At 40.0% G+C, this 21,835-nt stretch overlaps 2 protein-coding genes across 2 annotated transcripts; one reads left to right on the top strand and one right to left on the bottom strand.

Annotated features, from left to right (window-relative positions):
- The first annotated feature begins 467 nt into the window (after positions 1-467).
- Positions 468-4,490, top strand: LOC108607748 (platelet endothelial aggregation receptor 1). Its single transcript, XM_017998776.2, has 4 exons — positions 468-594; positions 656-758; positions 2,442-2,497; positions 2,560-4,490. Exons 1-4 carry the CDS (start codon positions 524-526, stop codon positions 4,445-4,447), a joined length of 2,118 nt encoding a protein of 705 aa, XP_017854265.1. The 5' UTR covers positions 468-523; the 3' UTR covers positions 4,448-4,490.
- Positions 4,491-5,881: 1,391 nt separating this feature from the next.
- LOC108607747 (thyrotropin receptor) lies at positions 5,882-21,225 on the bottom strand. Its single transcript, XM_033294173.1, is given in 14 exon segments — positions 5,882-6,590; positions 7,415-7,823; positions 7,825-9,200; positions 9,814-10,181; positions 10,240-10,401; positions 10,457-10,522; positions 10,586-10,726; positions 14,209-14,301; positions 15,717-15,788; positions 15,856-15,927; positions 17,309-17,449; positions 17,911-18,054; positions 18,543-18,614; positions 20,699-21,225. Coding segments are annotated over 14 exon segments (3,783 nt in total). The 5' UTR covers positions 21,052-21,225; the 3' UTR covers positions 5,882-6,276.
- Positions 21,226-21,835: the final 610 nt, after the last annotated feature.

Genomic DNA, 21,835 nt, shown 5'->3' with positions numbered 1-21,835 from the left:
ATGTATAAATTTAGTTATTTGTTTTGAAGGTAAAATCATATTTATATATAAATGCAACTAGATTGTATCCATTGACAATTTTACTATAAACACAAGCCCGTCTTAATTGAAAGCAATACATGTGTTTTTTTTTTAAGACTGCATTATGTATATACTCTTAAGTCTATAGTATAAATAATCGTCATGTACAAAAAAAAAATGCAAAATGCAAAAAACAAAAGAAGAAAAAAAACGTTAGATAAGCGAAATCTGAATATGCATTTGTCATTATTCAATGTTAAGGACCGCACTGCAGCGCGCATTTGGACCCATATCATAAAAAAAGCAACTCGGAGGTGGTTGGAACGTCTGAAGTTCAACAAACACATAATGTGCATCTCGTTCCCATGTATATTGATAAGAGCCAAGACTATGCGTAGCAATTGCAAAATATCATTTGCCAGTTCATTTATTAATTGTAAATGCAACGGAACAGTGCGAAATTGCTGACCAACAAATTATAATAAATTAAATATTTAACAATATGTGGAGACTATTGCTGCTATGGGGCAGCTTGTGTTTGCTACCAGCTGAGGGCTGTGTAGAGCGCGTGCCGTAAGTAGTTTGTGCAACATAAATGTGCCAAGTGCTAATCCAACTCAATTGCAATTGCAAGTGTGACGAAAATGCGAGTCAGACTGGTAACCTTGCGAAAATATCAAGGATTGGGCAATTGCACTACCAACTGTGGACCATTGGTGGTGCGACCCTTTAAAGAGGTACATATAACATTTTATTCTATGAAGTGATGAATTAATGCCAAGTGTCTGCTTTTGGTTTATGCTCATTGTAAAATGTAAGCTCAAAATCAATGACGAAACAAATTGATGAAGTTTAAATATTTGATGATTGTGTTTAGCTTATCTGACTCTGAATAAATTTATATATAGCATTAACATTTTATATAAAATATTATGTTTCTCACACAATTCCATTTAAAATCCACTGAGGCAGTATTTCCGTCTTCCAATTAATTTTAGTCCTCTAATGTGCAAGCATCAGATTTGAATGCAATTTTTGAACATATGAGAGTCTGTTTGAAACAAGCTGGAGACTGGAGTTGTAGCCAAAGTCTTCTGGAAAATCCGTCTTTCAAGTCTATATACCATTTTTATTTAAATATTAGAATATACGATAGGTGTGCACTATATTGTTAACGTATGTTAATTGGAATTAGTTTAATTTTAATCATCAAAAAGGCTCAAAATGTTTTTTTAATTTTTGATGTTGATTTCTTTTTGGTTTTGTTCAATGTGCAATGTGTGAGAAGAAAATTCAATGGGGCTTTCGAATAGTGTGAAGGGGGAGCAAAAAAACCAACCAAAAATTCAAAAAGTGTTACTAAAATTTGATTTTATATCAATATAAACACATATCGGTGAGCTCTGAAACACTTTTAATCTGAGGCCGCTGTTCACGATTTAAAAGACTTATCTTCAATATTTATCTTACTAAAAACTCGCAGCAAATAATAATACTCGAGATACACTTCTCAGTCCATTAGGGCAATTCCTTTTTGACAACCCCACAGATTCTTATTATTATTCTTCCTCGTGATTTTACACTGAGCCAAACTGTCGACTCCAGTTCGAGATAAGTACATTTAAAGCTTTCAAGTGTATAATAGTAATCAATATCAATAGTATGTGACTCTTTTAGTAAATGAGTAATATGCTATCGACTCATCTCTTTAATGCAGTACAATATTAAAAGTATCTCAGTTTTAATAACCCTTATCAGTTCTCTTCACAAGGTGAGCATGGAGTGCAATTAATTAAGCTTACTTTGACAAATTTTCAAAATGTATATCTATATATCTGATTTAACTTTGTTTCTGTTGACTCTGTGGATTAAAGTGTGTTGATAATCAGCCGAATCGTGGCCTAACCAATGTTGCTGAAAAAACAGGGCAGATTGAATATATAGAGAAATATAAATGAGCTGCATACGTTTTTTGCATGATTATATCAATAAAAAGGCAATATCTATTTGCTGAAATGAATAATTTTTTCGACAAGCCTTAAGAAGAGGCCAAATGGTATTCTAATTCTTATTAGATTCAAATTGAGAAACGGATAAACCGGCAACGCTGCTTCTAACTGATAATGCTAGGACTGTGAAAACTATTGTCTAGTAAAAGTCGTAAAATAGTAGTGAATGAGTAAAGTGTCATAGTAGTTACTGAAAAAACAAAAGAATGTTTCACATCATGTGATATATACATATATAAAACAACACTTAGAGCTATAGTCATCAAAAAATATTCACTTAATTAAAGGATCAGCAATGCGCTTTGTCTTGGAACTTTTGCAAGCATAGGATATATACTCCCAGCATTATTTGCTGCAATTGTCTTTCGCTTTTAATTTTAATAGATTTTCTAAACAATGTTTCTCCTTCAGACCTACATGTCGGTTGATGAGGTTTGCTGTGAGGGTTATGAGCGCGAGGATGAGGAGTAAGTAAAGTAAAGTAATTGTTACTCCCAAACAGACAAATAAAATCGCCTTCAATTTGCAGTGCCGAGTGTCTGCCCAAGTGCGAGGATTGTGGCACAGGGGGCAAGTGCATAACGCCGAACATTTGCCACTGCGGTGCGGGCTACAATAATCTAGAGAATCGCAGCGTTTGCAGACCAGAATGCAGCGAGTCCTGCATAAATGGCAAATGCATTGCGCCAGACGTTTGCCAATGCCTCGAGGGTTACAAGCTGAGGAACGATAGCCAGACAGCATGTGAGCCGCTGTGCGGTGTGGACTGCAGCAATGGACAATGCGTGGCGCCACTGAAGTGCAGCTGCAACGAGGGCTACAAGCGCAATGAGACGCTGGGCAAGTGTGTGCCCAATTGCCAGGAGAGTTGCTCGAACGGCGAGTGCGTGGCGCCCAACGAGTGTCGCTGCTACGCCGGCCACAGTGCGCGCCTGGACAAGCCGAATGTATGCGATCCCATCTGCAGCAGTGGCTGCCAGAACGGACGCTGCACTGCGCCCAACACTTGCCGCTGCAACGAGGGCTACGTGAACGTGGGCGGCGCACCAGCCGCCAGCTGCGAGCCGCAGTGCCAGCCGGCGTGTGTGCGTGGCAAGTGCGTGGCGCCCAATCATTGCGTCTGCGAGGAGGGCCACGTGCTGGCCAATGGCACGCATCATCTGTGCACGCCCAGCTGCCGGCAGGGCTGCGAGAACGGCTACTGCAATGCGCCCGGACGCTGCGAGTGCTATGCCGGCTACATGCAGCTGACGCCGCAGCGCTGCACGCCCATTTGCCATCCGGACTGCGGTCTTAACGCGCGCTGCTCCGCGCCGGATACGTGCGTCTGCAACGAAGGCTATGTGCCCATCAATGGCAGCGACCGACACTGCGAGCCCGCATGTCCACGGCCTTGCTACAATGGCATCTGCAGCAGTCCCGGCGTCTGCAGCTGCCTGCCTGGATTCGAGGCCCTGACGCCCAACTACTGCGTGCCCATTTGCAGTCGCGCCTGCATACACGGCGGCTGCGTGGCGCCCAACGTGTGTCGCTGCTTCAATGGCCATCGCCCCAGTGCTACAGATCCGTTTGTCTGCCAGCCCATCTGCTCGCAGGACTGCGGCTACGGACACTGCATAGCGCCAGAGATTTGCGAGTGTCTGCCTGGCTATGCCAAGCGCTGGCCCAGCGGCTCCTGCGAGCCGCACTGCACCCAAAAGTGCATCAACAGTCGCTGCGAGGGCGGCTCCGGACGCTGTCGCTGCTACGAGGGCTATCGATTGAGAGAAGGCTCCACCTCCATTTGTGATCCAGTCTGCTCGCCCAGCTGCGTCAACGGCAACTGCGTCGAGCCGAACAGCTGCCAGTGCCTGCCCGGCTACGAGGACACGCGCCTGGCGCATCTCTGCGTTCCCAGCTGTCGTCCAGCCTGTGAGAATGCTCGCTGCACCAAGCCGGGCAGCTGTGAGTGCAACGCTGGTCACTCCGTTGCCAATGCCAGCGCTCCGCACATTTGTCAGCCGCAGTGTGAGCAGCCCTGCATCAATGCCGAGTGCAGCGGCTCCAACCAATGCAGCTGCCTCTTTGGCTACGACTTCGTCGCCGGCAGTCGCACCGAGTGTGAACCCTACTGCAGTCAGAGCTGCGACTCGGGCAGCGCCTGTGTTGCGCCCGAGATCTGTGAGCCGCGTCTCTTTCGCGCGCTCTCCGGCGGCAGCGCTGGCTTCAGTCGCTGGGCCATGCTCGGCCTGGCTCTGGTGCTCTGCGTCGTTCTCATTCTGATTCCCGTCAGCGTCATGCGTGAGTTTATGCAGTACAGAAGCAACAAGCGGCGTGATAAGCAGCAGGTCCATCTCATTGAGAATCCCAGCTATGGCGTCTGCTTGGCCGCCAGTGAGGAGCAGGACAACGAGCAGGCCATCGGCTTGGGCGACTAACTAACTAAATAATTATTTAATGTTTTTACTATAAATTTAATGTTGCATTTTCTTTAAAAAATACATTTCTTATGCATGATAATTTTAAGTTTTTATATATTTGAAAAAATAAAAATGTATAACATTTTCCTGCAAACTAATTCAACCTTAGAAATATTTTTTATTAATGCAGTGGTGGCGATTTTTTAACGATCCCGGAGATTCTAGATAACAGCACCAGTGGCCGATATGTCCGGACAAGCTCATAGCCAATCCCCAACATTGGGCTGTAATCTGCCAAATTTCCGCTTAACAGTATAAGTTTTAGAACTGGAAAAAAATCCACCCATGAGAATTTAACCCTAACAAAAATTCATAAACAAACAACCATAATTGTCAACCTAGATGGCCCTAAATTGCCATAAATAGCTTCCCATACTGAGTACCGATCAAATTCATAGAGTGAATGATTCTAGACACAATAAATGAAAAAAAAAGAGATTGAAATCTAATTTAACCCTATAGCCGATAGACCTAGTCGTGCTCATAATATTTTGAGGAATAAAAGCTTTCTTAAATTCAAAAAATTTAAGATTGTAGATTAGCTTAATCACAATTGAGTGATATTTAGGAATAAAATTGTTAAATCTTATAAATTTGATATCATTCATACTATATAGGATTAGAAGATACTATATTCGATTAGAAGAATGTTTGAGCAGACGAATTGGCAAAACTTTGAAACATTTTGTAATTTACCAAAATCAGTAGTTATTATAAGTCTGAAAATCTTGTGCTTGTGATCTATATTCTTTCGTAGGAGTAAATGTTTTCTTGCGTGTGTATTTTTATTTCTTCAATGGCAATTTCCAATTTATTTATGGTAAGTACCACATTCTGTAATATATGCACCAAGTCTGATTTAAATGATATTAATCCATAGAAAATTTATATCATTAATTACGGATTTTTAGGGTGGCACAAGTATTTCGATAAGCAGCTACTTTAATTTTTCCAACGAAAATATTAATTTCAATAAAGTGGAATTTTTTTCGTATTTTCTGTTGTACCTATTTTTCAATAATATGATATAAAATTGATTTCTTCATTCTAATAATTAAATATCTTAGTGACTCGTATTTAAAGAGGATTGGATTCAAGTTATGTAGGACTACTCGACTAGGCGTATAAATGTCGAGAGCTTTATTTGTATTTATCATAAAAAGACGGAGATTGCTTGTGATCTGAAATTAGGAAAAGAAATGTTTGAAAATATATTTGCCGTTGCACGCAATGAGAAATACAAGTTTGTTCAATTGCTGTAAATACATTAACTTTAATATATGTATATGTATATATTTATATAATTATGGCTTGGTTTCGTTTCGTATCAATCTGTCCCATGTACGGGTAAGTACATGGATTATACATATATATAATATATTTATCTAGAAATATACAGACATACACATATAAATATTACTATTTGCACTAACTGAAGCTGCCTAACGCACAAAGTTCATCGAAATATAGACATGGCTAAAATATTACACTAGCCTAAATATGTTTGTGTGTATGTGTGTCTTAACTAAGGCATAACAGCTATGAATAAATTACATACATTACACTGATGTAATATATAATACTATGAATCGAAATGAAAGCATTTGCTATAAACTTGCAGCTGACAACAACTTGACTACGTAACACTAGAGAGGGGGGAGTGTGGGGGGTTTACTTATATGCTACGCTTGCTCCTCCAGTTAAATGAACACAGTTTGCTGTTCTCTCATCTAGAGAAAAGTCTCCGCTTCTGGCCTGCGAAAGTAACTCAACCAGAAGCGAGTTGGTCATGGCGGCTTCTCGCTAGGATCTGGCGGTGTCTTGTCCTGCGCTGGCGGCGCATGCAGCACCAGAAACCCACTGGCCACACCTGGCAGTGGCATGCCCAAAAAGGCAGCGGCGCTAGTGCTGGCAGCACCGCCCGCATTCGCCGACTCGCCATCTTCCAGTATGACCGAGCTGTCGGCGGCGGAGGGTATCGTGGGCAGAAAGCGCACGCCCAGACGCGGCGGCGAAGAGTCTTCCTCCTCCTGCACGGCCTCCTGGCGCACCAGACGCGGCTTGTTCGCCGCCTCATGGGTTGTCACTTTACCATTGTGAGCTGTTGGGTGGAAGTAAACAAAAAACCAAAGTCAATTTGTTGCTCTTGAAACATAAAGTTCCTTTCGGGTAATAATAATAATAAAATTAATAATCCCCAAGTATTATTGTCTCTAAAAAAATTTTTTTCAGCTAAACTTTGACCTTAAAAAATTATTTACAAATATTGAAACAACTTTCTGAATTTTTTTTTTTGTTAAATGAAAATAAAAATATTCTAACTGCTGTACCACACATAAGTTAAGATAAGTTAAGAATACGATCTCTAATCTGAGTAGGCAACCAATAAGCCTATCCAACTATTGGGTAAGATAGCGCAGGTCATGGCCATAGCATGGAGCACCGAAATTGCTACGAAATATACATTTTTAAAATATTTTGTAATGAAAAAAATTCTCTAAGATTTTACAATCATAAATCTCAAGCTTGACAAAAAATTTTCGTGGATGCTATAATTCAAATCAATCTAAAACCAACTTAAAATCAGGCTTAGCCATTTTAAAGCGAAGCATTTTCTACTATTAAGGACAGAGTTGTACATTAACAGTTATTTTTATAATGGTAGCTAGCAACTTCTTGTGCCGTAACCTAACATTTAAAATAATAAAGTCTCTCTAAGTGTCGCGCTTACTACGATTTAGTTTCAGAAAGTTCAATAAAATTGAATCATCATAATTTTTATAAATTGAGTTTCGGAAATAAGTTAGAAAATTACTTTTACTGTTTCTGAAACTGTAATATATAAGAAACATTAGTTTGTGCTTTTGCTTTTGGGATTGTTGCTAATCAATAATTTGTTCAGTCCCTGCTCTACTTTATACGCACCTATAATTGCTGGAAGGGGCGTGCTGCTGCCGGCGCTGGAGCGGGAGAGTCGGAATGTTGAGGTGCTGGCCGTTGTGGCCGAGGCGGAGGAATCGTTGCGCGAACTGCTCAAATTGGAGTCCTGTGAGGTCTTGCGGGTGATTAGCCAAGCAGAGTGCCGCCGCCGTCCATGCGTGTGGGCCTGTCCCGGCTCCATTAACTTCAAGGGCATGGTGCAGTTGCCCTGGGGCGCGGGCGTGGCCGAGTTGGTGCCGTGACGCCAGCTAGAGCTGCGTGAACTGCAGAAGTTCTCGCTCGAGATGGAGCTGGCGCGTTGCTTGCGCTGCTGCCGCAGCTCGGCGAACTGATACTGATACGGATTGGCAGCAGCTGCTGTGTAGGCGCGCTGACGTCGCTGCTGCGGCTGACGGTCGCTGCTTGCGTCGACGCCGGCCACAACAGAAGCGCTTGAGGCGCTGCCAGAGCGTAGGCGTCTGCTCCATCTTATGCCAGTTGGGCATTTCGCTGGGCAGCATGCGCAGGCAGCGGCAACCGGGCGGATGCGCAACGGCAGTGGCGGGCAGAAGCGGCGGCGCCGGCAGCTCCACGCCGCCGCGCTTGCCACGTGCAACGCGTGTGGCAGGTGCGCCCACGACACGCGTCTCCTCAAAGTGCTTGCAAAGCGTCACGCAGTCCTTCTTGAACTGCTTGGTCATGATGGCGTAGAGAAACGGATTGCAGCAGCTGTTCAGCGGCAGCACAAAGACTGTGAAGATCTTGGCCTGCTCCAGCGAGATGAGCTGCAGGCCAAAGATGGCGGTGATGCTGAAGAAGGCGATGGGCGACCAGCACAGAAAGTCGGTGAAGACCAGCAAGGCCATGCGCTTGGCAATGCGCGAGTCGTTGGTATTCCAGGCCTGACTGCCGCGTATGGCCCAGTACATCTTCAGATAGCAGCCCATGAGCGTGAGGAAGGCGCAGCCATTGATGAACATCAGGCTTATGACATAGGTCAGGCTGGCTACACCTGTCGTCGTCTCGAAGGGCAGGCAGACGGCAAACTTGCGATAGTCCGAGATGCCCAGCAGCGGCAGCAAAGCCATCAGCAGAGCAAAGATCCAGCCCACGCTCATGATGTAGCCCGCCTGCTTCAAGGTCAGGCGTTTGTTCAGGTGTATGGCATGGGTTATGGCATAGTTGCGCTCCAAGGTGATCACAGCCAGCGTATAGACGGACAGCTCAGAGCTGAGCACGGCCAGGAAGCCCGCCAGCTGACACAGCAGCGACATTTGCCAGGGTATGGCAAACATGCGAAACTCGCCTAGCGTAGCTGCATCCACTATCGCCAGTATGCCCAGATAGATGCCCATGAAGAAGTCTGCTGCCGCCAGATTGCAAACCAAGAATCTGGGCACATCCATTTTGGATCTGGAGCAAACCAGCACAAACACCACAGTCCCATTTCCCAGCAGGGCCAAGAGGAACACCACCCAAACGCCACAGCGCAGTGTCCACCAGTCGAAGAGATCGGCGCAGGGCAGAAAGGGTCCCGGCATGGGCAGGCATTGCACTGACCCCGGCTGCAGATCATCCGCGGTAATGCCGCTGAACAGGCCCGTGCCCAGGCCGTAGCCAGTGCCCGCCGCGTTCATGTCATGCTCCTCCAAATACTCCTCCATATAACTGCTCGGCGATTGGCTGCCTGTCGGCATCGGCAGCGTGTCCTCATTCAGATTATAGTTGTTCATATAAGAGGGCTTATCCCATATCTCATGCATAGCTGCGCTCAGCTGCTGGCTCAGATTATCTGCAATGCCGGAAATATCAATTAATATGGATTTTTTTATATATAAATTTTATTAAGTATTCTTCAAACTTAACGCATTAACACTAATTAAAAGTTAAATAATATTTTTTAGTTTCGTACTTTAAATTTTCAACATTTTTTTTTATTTTTTGTTGACTTTGTACTCAAGAGCAGGCACCAAAATAAATTGCAAAATCTAGTAAATTGTTACTAAGATGAATAATTAATTGTAATCATTCGATTTAATAATTTGATTTGTTTTTCTATATAGGTATAAAGTAAGGTTTGTTCTCGTGTCTCCTCTCAACTCCTTTGCCTAAGCATATTGCTTCAACTTCTTGCTTCAGTTATTTTTGCTACTTTAAACTTGTGCTTATAAATACTAAAATTTCTAGAAAACCCATCATAGTTTTTCTAGCTTTTTCACTAATCACATATTTATTTATTTTTTTAAATCTCGCAATATTTTTTAATTATATGTGATTCTCATCATAAGTAATAAGAAAAACATGTGATCTTGGCACTCAAATTGTATTTTTCATAAACAATTCGTAATTGTAATTGAAATCCAAAAGCTTTGATTATAGTGTGGATATATCTCTAAGAAACTTACTCATTTGCGGCCATATATTAGTCATGCCATTGTTCCACAGTTTCATGTCGAACTCAGCGTCAGTGGGAAAGAGCACTGTCTCCTGGACTTGAGAAGTCTTCCGTTGAGCGGACATGGCCACGAGGGGTAGAAAAGCGCAGCAGTGATAAGCATACGATAAGATCAGAGTTTGAATGCGTGGAAATGTATCTGGTGGCGGAAATTCACGCAGCTTTGGATTGTTGAATGTTTTGAGGTGTAGTAAGCCTCTGAGTCCTGCCTCGGGCAGATGTGGGAATATATTGTTGCCCAAGTTGAGATCTTCCAGCGCTGTAAATGCAGCAAAGGCATCTTTGTGTATGAAAGCAATCTCATTGCCCTCCAGATCACTAAGGAGCAAAGGTAAAGGTTAACCCAAAAGAAAGCTAAGAAGTTAATTTCACCTACAGCAACTGCAGCTTGGGAATGCCTTGAAAGGCATCCTGTGGCAAGGCCTTGATGCGATTATACGACAGCAGCAGATCGTGCAGCTGCTTCAAGCCATAAAAAGGACGTCCTTGTAGCGTTTCAATTTGATTACTCGTTTTTTTTTTTTTTTTTTATAGATCTCTGCAAAGTTCATTGTTAGTTGCTTAATCACTCAGTCTAAGTGTATATTACTTACAACAGCCTTAAGTCTCTGCAGCTACTTAAATTTGGGATGATTTTCAGGGAATTGGTTTTAAGTTCTCTGCGTGAAGGGAAATAAATTTGAAATGCTTATCATTGTTTATAACAATTGCTGTCCACATACAAACTCTTCAGTCTTGGTGTCTGACGACATAGATTTAATGGCACCTCCTGTATGCCGGCCCGATCTAGTTTAAGTATCTCCAGCGCATGACAGGCCTCCAGTTCGGGAAACTTTCGCAAGGTGCGCACATCCGACAAAATGCTACAGAAGAAACATAAGCCAGTAAGCTAAACTGTTAATTCTTTAGTCTAAAACGCATTAATATATACCAACTGGCCAAATAAAATTTGTGGCCGCGATATTTCTTTACTTTAAATACACTTTATTGTTAATTTATTGTTACAAGCTTTAGAAACTCAGTTCAACTTAACAGAGTTGCGATATATCTAGCCTATCGAGATCTCTCTCTCCGACATTACACCTGATCAAATGCGTCCTATCAGATCTAGTTAGTCGCAGCCTGTTTATCGCTCACGTGCCACTACAATAATATAGAATATTTAAGCTTCTGTCGAGATCAAAATTAAAATCTATTTATATTACGACTTTAACGCTTAACGAGACTCTCGAATAAAAAATTACGTGTGCGTGGGTTATTTTCGTATATCGATTCGGATTTGAACATATATTAATTAAAGTCTTTTTATATAGCAGAGCATATGTCAAATCTAAAGATCATTATAACGACTGATTATCCTCTCCTCCTCTCGCTGTTTCATATGATCGTAATGTGGGGCGTTTATAATCGACTTTAATAATATAGTACTAACAATGATAGGCTATACACCTTAATGAATATAAATTTCATCGGCTACTCAACCGCTACCCACTAGCAAATGGCTCTGACATTATCATATGTTATATGTATTGGTTTATCTTGGATCTTTGGGATGAGATTTGCTCTCTGAGGGATAGGTGGATGGCTTAAGTCTCTCTGGTGTGTCGATTGATGTACTTTGCCCAACTTAGACGATATCTCTCTTAAAATATTTTGATTTAAAAAATTCCTTTCCAGTAGTTCTAGATCCCTAATTCGCGCGCTCTTTGCACGCGATAATAGATAGTCTGTCACGATTGAACATGCCCGTGTGCCCTCATCCAGTCGTATAGCTCGCTCCGCTTCTCTGGTTATTCCATAAACTCTCATATATACAGACGTAATCGCACAATATGAAACTGGGCTGCCCTTAGTTGGACTCCGCGTCTCACTCTCAGAGGTCACGAGTCTCGATCCTCTCCATCTACCATAGATAATCTTGCCTTGGGCTCTCTCTGAGTTGGACTGGACTACATATACGTAGAATCTCGTCTCATCTCGTGCATTGCTCTATATTTGATGGTTAATATTATGTGTTTTTTAGGACTCTAGTCGTGTGCGGTGGTGCTTCTCTAATCTGTCAACGATAGACACAGTTCTAACTCTCGAGTCTCTACCTTAGTCACTTAGTCTCGACTCTGCTTCGCCAAAACGCAGTCCCGCATGTAGCGTCACTTGCATCTCGTGTGCACGCATTTCGCAGCTCTCGGCAGATCGAATAGTGAGTTTAGGCAAGCTTCTGCAGTTACGGTCGCTCGGTGCTGTGTATCCAGCTCACGCTGTGAAATGTTTTTGTTCGTTATGCAGTGAGTCCCTGAAATGATACGAGATTCTCGGAACACATGATTGTCTTATGTCTAATAGTAGCTATTTTAGCAATGCCTGGTTACTCCTGCACAGGATGTATTCTGCGGCAAGTTGCCAGAGCTGCATTGTGTGCAAAGTCAAGTTGGCAGCTCGCGAGGACCCCATGGCCGAGAGGGGTGAAGTAGAGGAAAAATCTGACAAACTGCTACGCGATAAAGGACTAAGTGTATACGTGCCTGGCTGCATACCAATCCTACGTTTTATCGGGTCGTTTCGCTTTTCCGTTGCGAAGCTGATTCAGGTGAAATTGTTACTCTACAGGCACATGCAGGCGGCCAGTGTCGTTGGCAGCCAAACTGGGTCACAAACTTAAGGGAAAGTGGCAAAGCTACAGACAAGTTTATGCGGCGAATAGCAACTGACAACTGCTCACAAGTTACTTATCAGAAAAATATAGAAAATGAAATCAGTAAATATATTGGCTGCCATGCTACCAACTTTTTATTGGCTTACATATCCCACAATGTAAATGGAACTAGCAGACTTTAAGTTAAAAGACTTTTCGCTAACTCATTTTCCAGGCCACAACTTTATCAGTTTAATTTGCTACGCTGCAGTCAACACAGAGCTGCAGCCAGCACTAACGGCTTTTAATCCTTTTAAATATGTTGTTGTGGTGGTGGTAACTTTCTCTCTTACTCATGTGTGTGAGTGTGTGTGTGTGTGTTGCAAGAAAAAGTGCAAAGATTTCGTACAGTTTGCTCTCAAGCGAATTTATTTGCGAGCTTAATTCCCCAATCGTGGATGCCAATGCAGCGCAGCGTGGCTTTTATCGCAACATTTAACATGCTCATAATTATCCTGTTTACCAGAAATTGAATTTCCTCGGAGAGACATTTGAGCAGCGGGCGAAAATGTGGCAAAAAGGCAAAGAGTTGCAACGATGTTAACGATTGCCATGACAGTCGCCAGTTCGTTGCTGTTTGCCAAGCAGCAGGAAGTGCGTGGTGCCCGCAAAAAGAAAAATAACGAAAACAAAATGCACAACTAGGATGTGCCATATACATAGAAAATTTTAAATATGATGAACCTTAGTGTACTCTAACGCAAACAAGGGTTAACAAGATTGTAACTTAGTTACAAAAATACAGATGAATTCTGTTTATTAAATTAAGAAAATTGTTAAAAAAAAATCTTCTTCTTTTAAGAAAATAAAAAACATAATATATTAAAGTAAAAAAAATAAACAAAAAAATTTTGAATTATATCTACTTTCTACTATTAATAACTAATAAAAACAAAACATACATATGTACATGTAAAACGAACACGAAAAATTCTTGAAAAAAGTTCAAAATGATTGTTTCCATTTATAAAGAAAATAAGAAAATTTACAATAAAATTATTTTAAAAAATTATATACTCTTCTAGCCAAAAATATTAATATGCACAAATGCATATGTATCTATAAATTATAACAGTACCAAAAATATAAAAACAAAATTATTGCAACCTTGCTATAATTCTAAATAAACTAAAAGTAAATTAAAAACAAATTCCTTAATGTTCCAAAATTATGTATAAAATTATAAAAGAAGTCATTGTATTTTTTTTAAATAGTAACAGAAAATAGTAATAAGCCATTATTATGAATTTAATGTGGCAACGAAATTTGAATGGTGAACGCTTCTCATTTACGATTAAATATATTTGATTAAATTTTCAGTTGCTTTGGCAAGCATAAAAGCCAAACAGCTCGACTGCAAGCGAGTATAGAAATCTGTGCAATTGCAATGGCTACAGGATGTGACACAAGGCAGCGACAACTGCACGCTCAATGGGGTGCAACAAAAGAGAGAAAGAGAGTGAGAGAGAGAGAGAGAGAGCTCTCCACAGTTTGCTTGGTGGCAATGTTGGCGCAGAGCATTATAATCGTAAATTCGTAAGGTAATGATGCGTTATGATTTTTGGTTTCCGCTTGTTTGCCGCCTGACAAAGTGGCAAATGCTGTGGCTACAACAAAGCAGCAAATTGTTGAATCTTGTGTTAATCCGGGCACAACACCTGTGTTATAGATACTTACAGCTCCTGCAGCTGCGTCAATTTGCTGAGTCCTTCGGGCAAGCTGCTTATTAAATTATCATCCAGTTCTCTGCAAAATGAAATGAAATAAAAATTAGATTGAATCTAAGCAAACAAAACAAACCAACAAAGAAACATTTCATAATTCGATTATATGCGTATTGTGATTTTTTTGTTTTGCGCTATTTGCATATTACTCGTAGTCGTGCTCGAGTCTGTATTGAGGGTCAGTCCGTACGTGTCCGCACGTAGCTTGTAACATTCTGATTGGATGTGCAAATTTATGCATTTAAATAAACTCTTGCTGCAAAGCAAAGTGCATTGATTTCAATTGAACGTGCAAAAGAACTTGCATTATATTAAAAGCTTGAAATTGAAGCTGGCACTGAGATGAATGATACAAAGTTAAAGAGTTTAAAGTAAATGTTGTTTGCTCTGCAGCATATGCAAAACTAGCATAATCCTCTAATTACGCTCTCACAACGGGAAAGACTTAAGTTCCGCCCATTATGTCCCCGTCTCGTATCACTTTTGCTTTCCTTTTCCTCTGTTGTGCGTGTCTTGAATATCGCACAACTTTCGCTCGCCATTTTGCACACGCAAGTTGAAAGTGAAAATGAAGCAACTCATAAATCTCAAGCGAATGTGTACTGCGCGAAAATTTCTTCATTCTTTCGCCACGCAGATTTACGCATGCACACGCTACAAGCTGCACAAAGTTTTTCACTTTCACTTGATGCATTCTTCTACGTTTGCTCGTACTCAGCTAGTTTATTGCTTTAGTTTTGGCTCCCGCATCTGTCAGCCACAACATAAATTTACATATTTGTCAGCGTCTGCTGCCAGTTGGGCCCCTCTCTAGTGGCTCCAGTGCTCCACAGTGGGCGTGGCGCCGTCACGTTACGATCTTCCTACGCACGCCCCTCAAAGTATGCAACACAAAAGCCAAAAATTTGCGGTAAACAGCAAAAGCGACAGCGACGTCAGCTGCGGCGTCGCGACGTCGTCGACGACGACAGTTTAAGCTGTCGCATAAGCGTAAAGAAAAACCGTGAAAAAAAGTTTTTCACGCTTTGCTCTAAAATTGAAATTTATTTGGGCGCAAAAGCAAAGAGAAGTTGTAACGGAAAAACAGAATTTCCACTTGCACTTGAAGTTTTTGCTATTTACACTCTACGCTAAGCATGGAGACTTGAGATTTGATGGCATTTATAAATTTATAGTTAAACTATTATTTCAACAATTAAAAGTTGCAGCTTTTTAATACATAAAATAATATTTAGTTAGCATTTGTTTATTTATGTCAGCGCATTCAATTATTCGCCTTTACTCAAAATCAATTGCAGTTTTAGCTCATACGCGCACTTGTCTGTCTTATTGTTAGTCTCTGGCATGACTGTCATGTCTGTCATGTATACGTGCGTGTGTGTGTGTGATTGTTTAAGTAAAGTTCACAAAGTATTTGTTGTTGCTTGCATTACTTACAAAACTTTTAAAGCCGTTAAATTCTTGAAAGCGCCCGCAGAGATTTTCATGATTTGATTTCGCTTCAGTAAGCTGCAAACAGTGTTCAAAAGAATAATATTCATTTTATAACAAACTAATTTCTAAATGTTCTACTTACAGCAAGAGCAAGTTTGGCATGCGGGGAAAGTCCTCATCGTTTATTATTGTCAACAAATTGCTGCCCAAATTGCTGTTGATATATTTTTGGTGTAGATTCATTAACGAGTTCGCATTATGAAGCAATAAGTATGATGAAAGAAAAGAATTACGAGTTATCAAGAAGTTTACGAGCTTCAGTTTTTTATTGAGTAAGTAATAGTAGTTGGGCGAAAGTTAGAAGACAAATTATTGTTAAAAACTGCAAATGAGCTTATAACAAAGAGTTCAAAGTTCGTTTAAGCATGCGCATTAATAAGGAAGAAGAAGAATGTTAAATATAGCTTGATGTATTAATAGTAAAATCGAGTTGAAAGTAAAGTCAATTTAAAGCTAAGTTTGGTAATAAATTTATTTTGATCATATAGCTATTAAATTTGATATCGTATTACTTATTTATTTAATTGTTATGACTAGGTACATTCAGACCACGAGAAATGATGTTTAAATTACTTAATTTATTACGTTTACAATTATTATATTAGATTACTTTAAAAGTGTTTCAAAAATAATAAAATAAATTGTGATTAAAAAATATTGAAAATTAAATAAAAATTAATCTTTTTATTATTATGGTATTTTTATTATAATATTTATATTGCTTATTAACAATTTAAACATTTGATAAGCGCTCAATTTGCTTATGTTATTTTAAGCTTTCGAGCTAAAAGTAATTGATAAATAATGTTGGATTAATTTCAAAATAATAATAATAATATATGTATATTAATATTTATTTTTTAACATTTTTAATTTAAATTATGTATGAAAATAATCCTGCATTAATTATCAATTATTTGCAGACATAATGATTTAATAAAAGACCAAAACCGAACATTATCGTAATTATATCATTAGTTCACATTAAACATAAATAAATCTAATTAGTGACGATAACATTTACAATTATTAATTAAAAGTTGGATTTGGACTATTGATAAAATATTTATAAGTTTCAATTGAACAACTTTAAATCTAAGCGCAAAGCTATGCCATTTAATCACATCATCAAATTCAATAAAATAATGAAATTTTGCTTAATTGGATTGCCTTTTCAGCATTGTTAGCCTTAGCTTATTGTTAGCACTTAATTAATGCATAAACATTTTTCGCGCTTCATGCAACACACACACAAAATTCGCATGCCCACAATAATTATAGACTAAGCCGCACATAAACAACAAAACTTTTAGCCCAAAAAGGACATTTGCTAATTACACTTGTAAATGCAACAAAAATGTCAAAATTACAACAACCACAACAACGACAAATTGTTAGATTGCATAATTAGTAGAGAATAAATGTTCATAACGAGTTTGGATTAGAATAAAGCAGCGCCAATGGTTATTATTTGAATTTAAAACATGCGAAATGCATTAAATTAAAAAAGGAAAAAAAGGGGAAAAAACTCTCACAGTGCTTCGAGTGTTCTGAGTCCGGCCAAAGCGTCGGTTGGAATGCGATAGAACAGATTGCCCTCGAGGCGCAATGTGCGCAGCTTTTGCAGGTTGCTAAGGCAATTTCCAAGGGTGACCAGGGCGTTGCCGTTCAACTGACTGCATACGTTTTGGTATGGGTACATATAAGTTACAGTTTGTAAGTGTGTGTGTGTGTGTGTGTGTGTGTTTGTAATATTTTGAACGATTGCAAGTGTTGCGAATTGTGTGGGGAAAAAGAAATAGAAAAGCGAACAAATATGAGCAAAAAGCGTGTAATTGCTGCCAAGTTCTGCAAATACCAAGTGTTCATAGTAATACTATATATATATATATATATAAGTTTAAGTGTATGTGTGTGTGTGTTGTTGCAAACTGAATGACAGCAAGCGCACTAATTGATCCTGCAGGCTTCGACTGCTGGCTCCAAGGCAACGCGCTCTCTTCCTTCAAGTTGACAGCACTTAAATGCAAACATTAAAACTCACACGCACACGCACACTCACACATACAGCTAAGCGTCTCACACACACACACAGTCACATATGCATACTCACATTCGAACTGCATTGCATACTTACAGGCTGAGCAGCTGAGTGAGTCCTTGAAAGGAATGCGCTGCCAGCGACTTGAGGCCACAATTTTGCAAACTTAAACGCTTCAGTTTGGCGAGGCCATAAAACGCGTACGGATCCATATTAATGATGCTATTGTCGGACAGAGTTCTGCAAATAAAAACCTTCCCTTGGTCAACACACAAAGTCAAAGTCTTAACGTATTAAGTGCAGGAAATTGCAAGGATAACCTAGTCAGAGTAATTAATCGTGCCCCACTATAGGCGGCGAGCGTCATCAAGTAATTTATATTGCCCCAGTGTGTGCCCCACACTCTTACAGCTTGACCACTGTGATTTTTTGGTTACTTTTTGTTTTTGTTTTTCGAGTGGGGCGTTAGCTGTGAAATTGAATAATGAGCTGCAGCGCTCATGACAGCCAACAATGAAAGTTTTTTGTTGCTTTTTTGCGAAGGGTTAAAGATTAAAAAGAGCAGGGGGCAGCTTGTGGTTTGGTTAGGCAAAACTCCCTGCGGTTGGGCATGGGTTTCTTTTTTTTTTTTCAAACTATTAAATCAACTTTTTGCAAGCAAATTTAAATTCTTTTGTCATTCACACATTTATTGTTTATGCACATTAATCAACGTTACTTATACTTACAGCTCTTCTAGATTTGGCACCATAAAAAATGAGTTGGCCTCCAGTTTGGTCAAGTTATTGTTGCCCAAGTCGCTGCAAGTAAAATAATAAGCAAATAACTTTATTGGCTCACAGCTACACCCAAAGCATCATTTCCAATTGCTCGTATCATTTATCAATTGCCATAAGCTACTTATAAACAAATACATATTTCATATGCAGTGAGCAAACGTAGCTAAACGCTTGCCAAATGTTGCCCCAACTGAACTTTCTGCAGGCCATCAATCAATTGTTGTTGTTAACATATTGAACTGCCTTTTGACCATGAGGCCAATGGCATAAAAATGAAGATGAACTGCGGCAGCGTCGCTGAAAAGTTTTGACTTGCAGCTCACTTGAACGCACTGCGTCGCGTTAATTAATAAATTATTTATTTATTTCATTTATTTATGGCCAATGCGTTTTGGGCCATTAATCAGTTCGGCTTCGGCTACGGCTACGGCTACGGCTTGACGCTGCTTGGCTTGGTCACCAAAAACGGGGCGAATTCCTCTGAGAGATCTGACGGCAAGAAAACGTGACTTACATACGCGAGTAATCAAGATTGTGTAACCTCGCACTACGTGGCGTATGTGTAATTAGATTAAACCGCATGCCAAAACAGACAAAAACAGATTCAAAGACTGCGAAATTGACTTGTAATTATGCGAATGTGGAATGCACGCAACCAAATGCTTCAACTTCTGTTTCACTCTCATAATCGCTTAATAATCAAATCGCTTAACATTTATTGATTATGAATTAATATAATTGCCAGACAGCCTGTCTGTCTGTCTGTCTATCAGTCTGTCTGTCTGGCTGTCCACGCTCTGACTTAATAGTTGGCTATTAAGTGGCTCACCGAGCATGAAAGCTGCATTGGTAATTATAATAAAAGCCATGGCACTTTAAAATTGCAGTTGCTGTTAATGTCAACAATTATGTTTTAAGTATACAAACTTAATATTAAGTTATACCTATTTAAAAGTTTATTAAACAAGTGTTAAGTTTTGAATAACTCTTATGAAAACTTTAAGATAAACTGCAGAAATAATTATATATATTAGAAAAGTCGAAGGCGGCTTAAAAATAAATATTCTGTTAATAATCAAAATTTTGTTTCTCTTAATAAGCTTCAAATATGTATCGCTAATGTGAAAAGACACTTGACTGAATTAATATATAATGAACACTTTTATTAATTCTTACCAAAATATAAATATATATATTTGTATCTACATAAATTAGGTGGGTCGGCTTGTATTGGCGAAAAGAGACTGACAAAAGTTAATTTTATATTTTATGTTAATTTGCGTGAAACCAAAGCCTATTTTAAATCCGCGGTTTCTATGGAAAGCTTTCTTAGAATATACGCTAGAAAATGACTGTGCAAAATTATTTTTGCAAAAATAAATCGCCTCACACTAATGTAAATAATGATACTGTATAATAAAATAGACAGCAATAAATTTAAAAGCAATTTATATCAAATCAAAATTAAAAATACATTAAATATGTATATTAATTAAAATATAATTTTCTTTATAAACAAATGAGCAACTGGTGGAGTGTGAACCTGTGTAGATTGTATAAAATTTTAAACAAAATTTCTAGGGCGTAATGCTCACCAGTTTAGGAGCTACTTGAAGTTTATTATTGAAAATAAATTAAATTTAACTTTAACATAGTTTGGTTAAATCATTTTCTCAGCTTTCAACGTTAAGCTTATTGAAAATATGTTCATCAACTGATGTGCAAATTAAAAATAATTTGCTCATATTATGAGTAAGCACATAACTTTTTTTTTACGGTAATATGGAACAATAAGCAGGCAATAATAGAAGCAACGATTACCGTTAGCCGTTAAGCATTTGAAATTGAGGTCGAAAGGGTTAAGCAATAGCAGTTTGGGTTATGGGTTCCAATCCTTAGCGGAACTGCGAGTAATCTAATCTAAGTAAATGGTCTCCAGGGAATTCAAGAGTTAAAGTTAGATCTGCATTTGAACCATTTAGTCATTTCTATACCACTTAGTTACTCAAAGGATTTAAAGGAAATTGTTTGTTTAACTAAAAATCTACACAGCTTGCGCTATTAGCTTAACCACACACACTTGGAGTTAATCAATGGATACTTACAGCACTAAAGTCTCGCTGGGCAAATTAACGGGCACAGCCAGGATGCCGATGCTGCGGCAACTGAGCTTCAGACTCTCCAGGCTGCCGCTGCAGTGGCAATGCTTCTGCAGCCAGAGCTCACAGACGCTATGGAGCGTACGCGTGGGCGTCTTGCTGCCGCTGCCGCTGCTAACGTCGGCGTCGCTGCCAGCGTCGTCGTCGTCAGTTGTTGCCGTGGTGAGGAGCTGACTGCCGTGGTATTCCTGCAATGATTTCTCGTAGAGTATTTGAGCCTCACGTTCGGGATCTGAAGAGGGCAGCATGACGTTGTCACGCAGGCCTGTGGGCGTGGCAGTGGGCGTGCTAGACGACATATTATTGGCACTAATTCCGTCAAATTGCAATTGCTTGGCTGTGCTGCGATTATCTTTGGTTTCATCGTTTGCATTTGCAGTTACATTGAATGTTGCTGTTGTTGCTGTTTGTCGACATGGCTGTGGCCAGCAATGCGAGCATTGCTAACAGCAACAGCAGCAACTGTGTCTTGTTGTTGGCTGCAAACGCTGCTCTGCCGGCGTCGCTGCTTTTTTGTATGCGGCGGCGCCGGCAATGCGCTGCCATCGTCCCCGTCGCTGTTGCTGCTGCGGCTGCTGCTGCTGCTGTTGCTGTTGCTGCTGCCGTCGTCGTCTCTGCTCTATGCGTTGCTGTTGTCGCAGTTGCTGATTGATGCTGTCAAGCATTTGTCATTTGATGACAGTTTTGTGTGCAATTCGTTTCTCGCTCATGATTTTCTGCTCCCGTTGTCGTTGTTGCTGTTGCTGTTGTTGTTGTTCTTATCGTGTTTGTTGTTGTGTTTGTTTGCACGAACGTTTTACCGCCGTTTTTTTTTTCTGCGCTCACTTGTTATGCTTCTGATTTTGTATTTATTTTGACTTATTTTTATTTACATTCACTTTCTGCTTCAGCTTGTATATTATTGTTGACTTTTTGGTTCGCCACAGTTTACTTATGGAAATACACTTTGCTCACGTGCTCACTTCTCAGCTGGTTAGTTAGACATTCAAGATTGATAGATGGCTGTCAAGTTAGCGCTGCAATTGCAATTGCGAGTGCAGCTGACAATGCTAAATGGTAGAAAATTGAAATTGAGCTCAACTA

This window comes from Drosophila busckii, chromosome 2L (assembly GCF_011750605.1).
Source record: "Drosophila busckii strain San Diego stock center, stock number 13000-0081.31 chromosome 2L, ASM1175060v1, whole genome shotgun sequence".
Taxonomy (NCBI): Eukaryota; Metazoa; Arthropoda; class Insecta; order Diptera; family Drosophilidae; genus Drosophila; species Drosophila busckii.
The sequence above is the reverse complement of the archived record's forward strand: the minus strand, read 5'-3'. Positions and strand labels throughout refer to the sequence as shown.